Here is a 12479-nt window from a genome sequence, read left to right on the forward strand (position 1 = left end):
CTATAGCATTGCTCATATCTAGAATGATAAGGGGTTTTCTTATCCCTATACATTCTTAACCGTGGTGGCGAGGATGTATGTCATGTTGGGTTTGACTGTTTACAAATTTTACTTTGTAGGTTATATGTCTTGTTGTCCTCGTATTTTCCGAATAGTGAAAATGTGTTTCGGTCCACTAATGTTTATTTCAATCACAGACTTAGTCTCAAGAAACGACCATTGAATAATATTTCGTCTATTTTTATTTCACAAGGTCGCTTTTAAAATACGTAAGGCGATGACTATAAAATGCATTACGAAACAAGTAAATACATTTGTTGTTATCTTTGAATTGAACGACAACCATTAAATATTAATTAAATTTTGTTAATAAATAAACTCTGTGAACAATTATCTTGTTTCATAAATAAACGAATAAACCATTATAATAATATTTGACGGTTACGAGTGAATGTGACAGTGGCGACATTTTCGCTGACTTAACATTGAACATTACTAAAAGCAAAAATTGAACGCGACGTCCCTGATAGCATTTTTCGCTTCTTGAGGACGCACGACCCTCCTTGGAAATATCGATCTATTCGATATTCGATCTTGTGGATCTATGTAACCTTCACAAATTCATCATCGGTTTCATCATTACATCGAAGCTAAAGACAATATTCCAGTTTGGTGTCCTCTACGTTACTGAAAAAGCTTAGTTTTATTAGTTTTTAAAACATGTAGTTTAACGACTGCATTGTTAACTACATAAAGTGGAAATGAATAGTTTATACCATTTACTATTATATACTATTGTTTACTCTGTTAATAGATAAATGGAAATGACGACCTACCACTTATTTAATATATCGCTGCTCATTAGGCAGGTCCTACGGTATTAATGATAAAAATATTGGAGTTTCCTATGCGGCTTCTTTCAGCGCCGACGCTTTCTAAGGTGTTAGCTCTAGAAATTTCTCCCCAAATCAATCAAATTTATATATCTTTTTTCTTTATGGTCTCTTTTGGGCTCAGTCACTTTGTCATAATAAAGGGCACATCTATTTTAGAGGTTCGCGTTCTTCCAATCCAGTAAAATCAATGCCTCAAGACAGTAAAATTAATAATGTGAAACCTATCATCAGCAATAGGTCGTTGTAAGACGTAGTGTGCACAGCTGGACATAGGCGTCCCTCACAAATTTCCAATAGGACAAGATCAAAAGATAGACAAGCGGCTTTTACTGACGGCATAAACAAGATCATCTGTCCACCTTTTGGGTGGACGTCCCACCTTGCGCTTACCAGTCAATGGTCTCCAATCCACAACTTTTAAGTCTCTGTGGTTATCTGTTCTGCTTGCTATATGGCCTGTCCACTGTTACATCTTGTCAAAAACTTGTTTAAACTTGTACACAGCATCTAATATATTTACGTAAATTCAGTGAAAAATGTTTAATACATTAACAATGTTCAGTACATTCAAATCGAATGTTTCGAATGGAGAAACGTAATTAAGAAAGAAATTATGTCATTGAGTCTGTTACTGGAAACCATCTAACAGTTTCAAAGTAAGTACATCAGGTAAATAGTACGAAAACACCATTTTTTTATTTATTGATACTTCAAGGCGATTACAAAATAATAGTTTTATTGTTTTCCAATTAGAGAAGTAATTATTAGGATCTACTTTTTCGACTTAGTAAGAAGTAATTACAAAAGTTGAGATGTTGTACAATTAACTACAAATTAATAAAGATTAATAACAATTATAAATGTTAAATAATTACTTAATTCTATCGTAAATAAAATTATAAGAATGAATATTACTTTTGTTATTTTGAACTTGAGCTAAACACTATTAAAGTTTAAAGATTGATTTTAATCATAATATTCCTATTACGTTGCATGATTGTAATATCCCTAATATTGTTTCTGTATTTTGACGGATTCTCGGAACATTTTGTTATTTATCAGTGCGACATGGCAATCGTTTGCATCTTTAAAAATTACTATTGTTCGCAAGCAAGTAGAGTTACCAAAAGAACTAATTCTTCATCGATATCATTATTACGTTTAGTACAAGAAGTTTAAATTATTTTATGTCACTTTAGACTTTTAAATCGAAATTTGTTATCCCTAATAGTCAAACGTTATGTCTAAACAAATCAATCTATAATGGTAGATTTATTTATTTTAATTAGAAATAACATAATACCCGAGTACAACACCCATATATTAATGAACCAATTGAAATATATTTATAGACATACACAGCTCTAACCATAATCATGGCAGTTTATAACTAAATTTTATAAGTACAATATTATAAATATAATCAATGTTAAATTAAATAATAATGTTAAATTAATAATACTAGACAAAATTTTGTACTTCATTATAGTGATATTACAAAATATCACATGGGCTGAGTAGTAATCATAATAACCATAAGAAAAATATTAAAATCATCATATTACGTGTAAATACATTTATATCATGGTGCCCATAACGTAGCATTCAATAGTACGGAAAATCTCATTCTTGTAACCAAACAGTAGAGTACACACAATAATCTTAATGTAATGTATAAGAAACTCTCAAAACGCTGTCTGTCTGATCTTCATTTTGTTCAAAAACATTTCTCACTTACGTAGCAATAAAGCCAAAAATATGGGAATAAGGTCGGTGATAAATGTATTGATAATTTGTATAAGTTTAATTCCATTCCAAACAATTTTTAAACGAATTTGTCGAAACGTTTATTCGCGGATAAAGACAGAACATTACTGCGGAGGGAGTCGCGGGCAACAGTTAGTAGTTTAATAATACGTTTTTCCCTCTTCGAGGTTCGACTTCTCGTTCGTCTTTGCCTCGAACGTATTCTGATGTTACAATAATATTTGTTTTTAGCTTTTGCTCGAGTATAGACGTGTTAACAAGTAAAAACACAATGATCCGTGATCGTATTTGTTTTAACCGCGTCGCAAGTAACGGTGAACTTAATCATTAAGGATCTGTGGAAGTTCGCATTGGACTTTAGAATTATATGAAAAGAATTGTGTGTACTGCATCTTTGTCAATCAAATCTGGTGATAATAATGACGGTGCCTGCAGGAAACATTGTTGTTGGGATAATGGAAGACTTGTCTACTAAGAACCAGCAAGTTAAAATTAAAAATAGGTTAATAATTTGGTACTTGTTGTGGTGGAAAGCTATTTTTTCGGAATTTTTATCGACAATGTATTTAATGTTAATAGGTTGTATGTCATGTATACCTGCCGATGGTAGCGCGGCTCAGCCACCTATTTATGGTGCCATAGGTTTTGGTTTAGCCGTACTATTTACTGTGCAATCATTTGGACATATATCTGGAGCTCATTTAAACCCGTCTGTCTCGTTAGCCGCGATGATATTGAACAAAATATCTATACCACTTGGAGTATCGTATGTAATTGCTCAGTGTTTAGGTTCTATCTTTGCTTATGGGATTCTCACCCAAGTGACACCTGTTGACATAATTGCTAGAGGAATTTGTACAACTCAGCCACATGAAAAACATACAATTTTGCAAGCATTAGGCATTGAATTAATATTAACTTCATCTCTTATATTCTTGGTATGTGCGATGTGGGACCCAGCAAACAGCGGTTCACAGGAATCCGCTTCCTTAAAATTTGGTTTTGTTGTCGCAGGGCTTTCTTTAGCCGGAGGTCCGTTGACTGGTGCAGGCACTAATCCCGCTAGATCTCTCGGCCCGGCCCTGTGGACCGGCGTGTGGAATGCACATTGGGTGTACTGGATAGGTCCACTACTTGCCAGTACGCTTGTAACATTGTTTTATAAACATACTTATTTAAAACTAAAAGTAGACATGAAATCGAGTGTGCAAGGGTGACAATTTAACATGTGTCTAATAGATTAAATAATATTTTGTTCAGTGTTTTAAATTTTATTTACTCTCGTCATATTTTACGAGAATTACGACAAGAATTTTGAAGCATATATAAGTAATAAGGTTTAAGAAGCATGAACTTTTCATTATTTTTAACAGATTTTGTAATAGAAATACCCGAATACTTTTTTTATTATGTATATTTTGTGATTATTTTTATCAATGCTAATATTATAAAGGCTTAGTTTCATAAGGTATTAGAAATACATTTTTAAGGTCTAAGTTGAACAAGGGCGCATAAAGATAGCAAGATAAGTTAGTTATTAGTCCATTTTAGTAAACGAAGTTCACTTGGGTTGAAATATCGTTGTGTATTTTGCAGTATTATTTATAAAATATGTTTGTTTTGGATTTCTAAAAAGACTATATATGTTTTGTAAAATTTTATGAAAACAATTTTTGAAAATATTTTGTTACTATCTTTATAATACATAAACCATTACAAAAGACTAAACTGTTTTTGTTTTTTTTATATTTAGTATTCCGCTTTATGTATCTTTGTGCAATGATAGCGTAACATTGGATAATTCAAAAAAGTGTTCACCCAATGTTTGCGTATATTTGCGTGATAAAGCACGCCCCGCTGTTCGTGCCTTTAGCAGTATACTCGTCTGTATTCATTAAGTTTAAAATTTAATACATTTAAATAAGTAGACTTACTTATTCAGTAATCATTTGAGATATTTCATTTTGAAAAAGATGATCATTTACAAGCACTAAAACCATGATGAAAATAATAATTTTTTTAATTATATTATTTTATCTTTAACTTACCTACATTAAATGTAAGTATTGAATACGTTGCTGTAGGTATTAAAATATATAACGGGAGAGAGTTAATTTGGCTAGTTGATCAAGGAATTGAAAGAGAAATAATCCACATCATTTCTTTGAAACTAGTTCTCGGCTTGACGTGACGGGGGTAGTAGCAGCCTTGGCCTGATTATCCATGGGACGGACGGACGGACGGAAGGACCTATGTGGTTTGTTTGAAGTGTAAGTTTTGAGCCCCCTAAAAGAGGCAGTCTCGGGTCAACTTTCAGGGGCATGCAGGTAGGCTGCGAAGCAGAGATAAAAACGTCAGTCTCCGCTTCTCGTAGAGTCGCAGAGAGAAAGGAGTGTTGGTATAATGATGCGCTGCTCTCCGTACTTACAAATAAGCGATGTTAGATCGCTGAAGCAGCGGCGTTGGGGATTTGGGGTATAATCATCTTCCACGGCCGAATGATTGTCGGCGGCTAAGAATTACGTCCGATACAGATAGCTGTAGTTGAGAGTACTCGCTCTCTTGGACTCCTTATCATATGGCTGACGGACTTGCAAGAGTCCATTGCAGCTTTAGTAAAACAAAACATGGTTATTCATTTTCCTATTTAACTAAACGCGCTCCCGTAAGTTATGACTCATCTATATTATTAGTCATTACTAGTAAAAATAGACGCCTATGAAATAAATGTATTTAAAAATATGGGTATTAAAAATGTTTATAGCCGTTCATTGAGATAAGTTACTTCTTTCAGTAAAAATTTTAGCTGAAAATAATAAATATCGTAGTCTAACAATAGGCTGTAGAGACCATTAAAATGTAGTTATAAAAATAATGTTCGTCAAAATGTCGCGTACATTGTTCTGATGATAAAAATCAATGAAAACCACTTAGATTTCGACTATCGATAGCGTAGTGGAATTATGGAAACAACAATGCTTGAAAATAAATCTGTACACTACTGTACAATCTGTACATATTCAAATAATAAGTCTAAGCTTGTAGTAACAAAATGTCTGTGTTACAACGGTTTCTTAAAATATTGACCTGTTTTGTGTTGTGTATGTAGAACACTTTTCCTTTTGTAATTTGTTTCTCGATGTTGTTCAAGGATATTAATTGTTTACTGGCCATGGCAATCAGTTACGTGCTCAAGTTATTAATGTTTATTTTTGATATTTATTAATAGTTAATCAAACGACACGCACATCAAGTTCATCATCAGTCTTTTGTATAACGACTAAATATTAAAATATTTTTAAGATTATGTTTTCAAATTTTGTATTTGTTTTTACTTCTCAAGTATTAGGGGAATCGGCAGAAACGACATTACTTTCCGGTCACTCTAATGTATTACGTTCATTGAAAATGAATGTCGGTGTAAGTAATTATTATGGATACGTAATGTTAATTTTTATATTTAAGGAAGAATATATATAACGGACAGAACATTTTTCACAAGGGCCTTAGGACTTTCACCCACGTGTCACATCGAAAAACGCTAGTTACTGGCCGCTTTCAACTGGTTTATTGGAAATTTATGGAGGAGGCTTATACCATGTGGCGTTACGTTACGTTTGACGTTTATACCACTGTGGGAAGTGAACGTCTAATCGCTGAAGTGCTGATAATGATGACAGCTTTGAAAATATCAATGCTGCTATTTTAAATCATTTACAATTACGGCTATTTTAAATTATTTACAATTACGGCTTACAATATTTTTTGAAAAACAAATTTACCCAAAAACTGTGAAATTTTGGTGATAAATTTTGAGTAAAGGAAAAACGTGTACTCGCTTTAGAAGGTTCAAATAAGTAGTTTGCATGCTCCCACAGTTAACGAGGGCACAGTCTGTTAGCTTTACATTTTCTTCAGTAATTGAATCTGCGAGCAATAGCGTTCTTTTGCGTCTGTTTAATTTATTGCGAAAATAGTCGCTGTATTTTCAATGAAATTAATGTCTGTTTATAATATTGATGGATAATAATCTTTATATTTTTAATACTTTACGTCGGTGACTTGATGTTTTCGAGAGCGTTCTCTTTCTCTATTCATTGTCTATTTGTAGAAATATTGTTGTTATTATGTGACTAGGAAATAGCATTCTCTATTGCTTCTTGAACCAAATAACCAAATGCATAAAGGTAGGTGTATGCATATGGTTATTTGGTTTGGATTTACTCACGAGATTTTTTTATAAGTAAATCCATAGACCAGATGTAAATCCATAGAGATATGTAGCCAACATAGGCCAGTGGAGTGGCGATTGAAGTGGCAGTGAATAGGCGATATAGAGCTTCTAATAGCCACTGTGGCCTTAAAGTTTTGGAATGCAGAGCACGTGTTAAAACGCTAGAGGCAGGTCGTTTATAATCGCACCTATTGGAAATCTTTGAGGTAGGTAGCAGTCGACGACCTACGGATGAAATGATGAAGACGATATACGTAGTTACCGTTACTTTCCACTTTTATCGCCGGACGGTAGCGCGAGTTCAGGAGGTGAGTAATTCTCTCGAGTAATGAGTGTCAATGTGATTCTTAAAATTTTATATTCAAAACCGATAGGCATGAATCGGTTTTAAATTGCATTATTATGAAAAGTTTAAAACATTTATGCCATCGATCTATTCTAACCTCATTTAACAATATAAAAAGACACGCTCATGTGATGAATTATTACAACAACGATCCTACTAATTTATTTAAAAAAATGTTTTTTTTTCGCTACTGAAGATCACTAAAAGTTGATGTATACGTGCATGTCCTGTGTTCTCAAGTAGTTATCGGAAGAGCTACGCTCGAAGTTGTGGACGATTATAAATACATAGGTTAAATTGTTCAGTTTGGTAAGTTCAATTTCAGGGAAAGAGATCACACGCCGAATCCAACTTGGATGTGCAGCATATGGGAAGCTCCGAAACAACGTTTTGTTTAAAATACCGCAGTGCCTGGAGAAGAAGGTCTTTGACTAGTGTGTGTCGTCGGTGATGATTTATTTCCGAGACGTAGTTGTTTACGATGCGCCTTATAGGTAGGCTCAGGGTTACCCAAAGAGCTATGGAGAGAGCTATGCGGAGTTCCGCTACGAAATCGAATGAACGTCACAGATGTAGCTTAAGAATTGCTTGTCTGAAGGGGTATAATAATATAAGGGCGGGGTACATCACTTGTGCTACCGACAGCCGTTGGGCCGTAAGGTTATCGAGTGGCGACCACAAGTCAGAAGACGCGGCGTTTTTTACATTATAACTTGAAAAAATACTATAATGGTAATAAGTATTTTAATAGACAATAAAGGGTTAAGAATTAATTACACAATTTTGGCATCTGGGATAGTGGAATTTAAAAAAAAATCTGAATTTGTTGTGCACTTTTCTCATATTAGGGCTAGTTTGAAATTCTCGCAGGAAATTTATATATGTATATAGATGTAAATGAATATGTATATAACAACGTTATTAAAGTAAATCTGAAGTATCTTCGGAAATAGCTACAACAGCGATGTGAACAAAAGCAATCAACCAGGAGGTATCAGTAATCCTCTATTAGCTGACTGAAAGGGCGGAGAAATCTATTCTATTTTTCCATTACAGTCACAGAATTTTATTGATGAACATTATTGTATTTGTTATTTTATGAAAACTTTTCTTTACGTTTATGTATTTACGTTGTTAAAATACCTATTCAAAATTTACTGCAGTACACAAGTGAGGCAAATTTCTTGGAATCGATGAAATTAATTATAAATAAAATTGAAGACGGAGTTGAATCATGTTTAAGACTCCCTTGATGTTCTTTTTTCTTCTTAGTGTCTCCCCATTTACTAAAGATTTGCAATGAACTCTACATACTTCTTTTTTTTTCTTTACAGAGATGTAGTAGGCGCTTCGGATCCATTACCCTACGTCAAACTTTTTTTTAGGACACGCCTGAAGGATACACCCCCACATCTATGGGGGATCAACATCCTTATGTGATGAGTTTCGCAAGATATTACTACATGGTTTTGCACCATACTTTTATGGGCAAACCGTACAACTAAGATGCGTGTTATTTCTGTCGTCTTAACATTTTATATTTAATAAAATAATAACTTCAACATAAATAAAAACGCATTACTAAATGTGTAACTAAGCGCAAAGCGTGAGAACGGCACGATCGATTGGGCTATTACATTTTATTTAAGGCGCGGGAAAGATTTTTATGAGGAAAAAGTTACGAGGAAAATATTAAAAACAACACTTATGAACTATCACATTAATACTGCAGTTTTGAAGTGTATAAAATAAAAACACTTTTTTGTACAATAAACGTAAAACAAAGATCTTCCGGTCCGATACTCTTATTATATAAATAATCTGTATATAAATTTTAGGTTATTTCTGGGAACAACAGACAAAATATATTCAGAGTAGTTAAAAATGTAATTAAAATTGATTTATCATTTCGATACTAAGAAACATAGTTCTGTAGTAAAAATACTTTACATTAAATACTTTTATGATTGTTCATTGTGTTTTCTTATATTCGCGCCAGTTTATTGTAAAATATTTTTCGATATTAAAATGGAATGGGACGATAAAGAGAACCGTATAGCTGTGATTATATTACATAAAATAGGTGTAGTGCGCAATACAGATTTTTAAAATCTCCATACCCTTGATATTACTCAAATGTTTGTGTATAGGGCTATTGATAGGTACAATGAAAACTTTTCAGTTTGGAATAAAAAAAAACCTGGCCGTTCTCGTAGTGTTCGTACGGAAAAGGCGATCAAAGCAGTAATGGTAAGAGTTTAAAGAAATTCTGATCGAAAACAATAGATTTAATCTCTACAGATGAAGATAGCACCTAGAACCATATCGCGTATTTCAAAACATGATTTAGGACTTGCAGCGTATAACAGGCGCACTGGTCGTTTCTTACCCGGTAATTTTGGGAAGAATAGGATGCTAAAATCAAACAAGGTTCGCAAAGTGTGCACAATTGTGCGCTATTATAACAAGCAAAACGAACGAATTTAAGTTGAAAGCTCTAAAGAAGCTTCCTAATTAGTCAACAGATTAAAAAGTGGACATTATCCAACTTCAGTGATGGTTTGATGGGGTGTTAGCTTTTTTGTGAAATAGGTATTGAAAAATCGGCACAAGCTTATTAAGTTACCATTCTTGAGAAAGTAGTTACGCCTCGTAAAATCTTGGTTAGAAACGAATATTTCGTACTTCATCATTGCTGAAGACTGGCCGACGTACAGAGATCTTAATCCACTGTATTGTGATTTATGGACCGTTTTAAAGAGTAAAGGCCTAAACGTCATGATAACTTGGAATTCCTAAAACGTTCCATATAATTTATAGTGATGAATTTCCCCATTGAAAGAGTTGCGTGTTGTTATTGATAACTGTCCTCAATGTTTAAAGGACTGTATTGTAGCCAATGGAGACCACTTAGAATAAGCTTTATATATTTTAGTGGTTTTATATTAAGGTACTAAAATAACAAACTGTATAAATAAACGTTACATACAAAAAATTATGTTTTTCTTTGTAACAACAGTTATGTTAAAGATTTTGGGAAAAAACTTCACTTTGAATTTTTTTTAATATTTTTGAAAAAATAGTCTTCCAGTTTATGTACTATTATTATTATTTAACCTAGTTTTAAGTTTTTTAAAACAATAAATAAATAAATAGGAACATATTTCATCAAGTTCGTTGACTTAGATAATCATTACCATTAAACACCTGATAATTGGCAAAACAAACACGTTTCTTTTAACAGTTAATTCAGGTTATTGCCGTTCAAATGAACGGTAGGTTGAGTAATGTATGGCGAATACATTACTCTCTTCGTGTTTATGCTATTTATATCATGTCACGTTTTTATTAAAGTAATGCTTCATTAAAACAGACATCGTAAGAAATTTCTTAGTACAAAAATGTGGATGCAAAGCAATAAAGGCACATGTTTATTAATAACTTTTCTGTATCGGCCGTGATATTTGTAGATGGAAACGTGTTTCACAAGAATATTGATGTTTTGGGACATGTTTTGTATTTATGCAAGGTTGATAAAGTTTTAAGATGATTCATGAGTATAATATTTCTCCCTAATGTATAGTGCCTATTTCATAAGAAATTTGAAACATTGAAACTTGACTGATTCGCCGAATTTAAAATTTATTGAATTTGTTGGAGGTTGATTTATCAATATAATGATGAATAACTAAAATTATTATCATATTTGATTATCTAAAACCTGTATTCTAAAAAGTTTTACAGTTCGAAAACAAAATATTATTTGGAAGTAATTGTTGTTAATTATTAAGACATCAAATTAATAAAGAAAGTGGTAAATCTCAAATATGTTCTGTTCATTTATTATTTCCACTGAACTAAGCTAGTAACACTTAATATTGTGATGACGTGATAGCTGTTATAATATAAAATTTTATGCTTGAAGGTTATAAAGAATGAAACGTGTATTCTACTAATGTCACATGATACTACAGATTATAAACGACAACAGAGAAGGTATACGAATGTTTCTACATTCTTATTATATTTCCATAAAGACACATTGTTTCTACATCACCTAAAGATATTTATAAAGAGAGAACAAATAATTATTTAGCGTAATGAAATGTTGATCTAAAATTAAGGAGGAATACGATTCGATTTTCCTCGTTCTTTAAGAACAAATGAATGCGAGCTTCGATTTCTTGTTCAAGTGAGCTCGAGAAAAGTAAATGCCGGAAACCGAGTAGAAGCGATCAACTGCGAAGAAAGAACAATTCTTTACTGCTGTATTCGATGATCCAAGGTTCTATTATATTATAATTTCAGCTTAAAAATAAATTAACATGTTGATAAGCATGTTAACTGGTAAAGAGTAAAACAGATTCTTTTTACAAGTATTGCTTTAATTAAGTTTTATCATCTTTATTTTTACTTATAAATTCATATCAGTAAAATGAGTTCATAAACTCTATGAACTTGTAATAATTTTTAATTTTTAGGTTCATAAAAATTCACGCAGTATTTTTACAGGAATTACTATGTCAAAAAATTCTTGAATTTTTGGTTTTTAATTTTTATGATGAATTATATTGATGAATTTTAATATTATTGAAATATTTTTTAATAATGAGTACTTTAAAATTGAAGAATCAAATTAATTTTAACGTATATTCATTAATCTTCATTGAAATAAGTTATCGCAGAAACCATTTATGTTTGGATTGGATTACTTTATTTATATTCCAAAATATAAATAGCAATTTTAATTATTTGCATATTATCGCTTCAAATTTTTGTTTGAAATTGAATTTATGAAAATATCCTATATATTTTCACTTACGCTGAAATTTCATTTTATGGTGATTTCACTATAAAACCTTTAAAAGAGGTGACTCAAACCGGAACTAGGGTAGGGCGACGATGAGTGATGCTCCATTAAGGGTAAAGGTGCCAATCCCTAAAAGAAAACTGAGATATCGGTCGATTTCTTTCGATTATGTTTGGTATACGATTTTTAATTTTTATTTCGTATATTTTAAATAAATAATTAATAATTTTATTTTCATAAAACGGTGTCTTACGATATAATAAAAAACCGACTAAATAATGTTATATCTTATTGTAATAATAGTAAATTCTATGATATTCTGTTTATTTTAATAAGTTACTGACAGTTTAAGTAGAAATAATAGTTCTTATATATATCATGTAAATTAAAATCACAATTTTTTTTGTAGAAAATAGAGGACACGGC

At 32.0% G+C, this 12479-nt stretch overlaps 1 protein-coding gene across 1 annotated transcript; it reads left to right on the top strand.

Annotated features, from left to right (window-relative positions):
- The first annotated feature begins 3082 nt into the window (after window positions 1–3082).
- LOC137931830 (aquaporin-4-like) lies at window positions 3083–3880 on the top strand. Its single transcript, XM_068775341.1, has one exon. The coding sequence runs from the start codon at window positions 3083–3085 to the stop codon at window positions 3878–3880; it is 798 nt and encodes a 265-aa protein (XP_068631442.1).
- Window positions 3881–12479: the final 8599 nt, after the last annotated feature.

The sequence above is a fragment of the Battus philenor genome, unplaced genomic scaffold, assembly GCF_028537555.1.
Source record: "Battus philenor isolate CCGP_79_NKW_IND1 unplaced genomic scaffold, ilBatPhil1.0.hap1 SCAF_8, whole genome shotgun sequence".
Classification (NCBI taxonomy): domain Eukaryota; kingdom Metazoa; phylum Arthropoda; class Insecta; order Lepidoptera; family Papilionidae; genus Battus; species Battus philenor.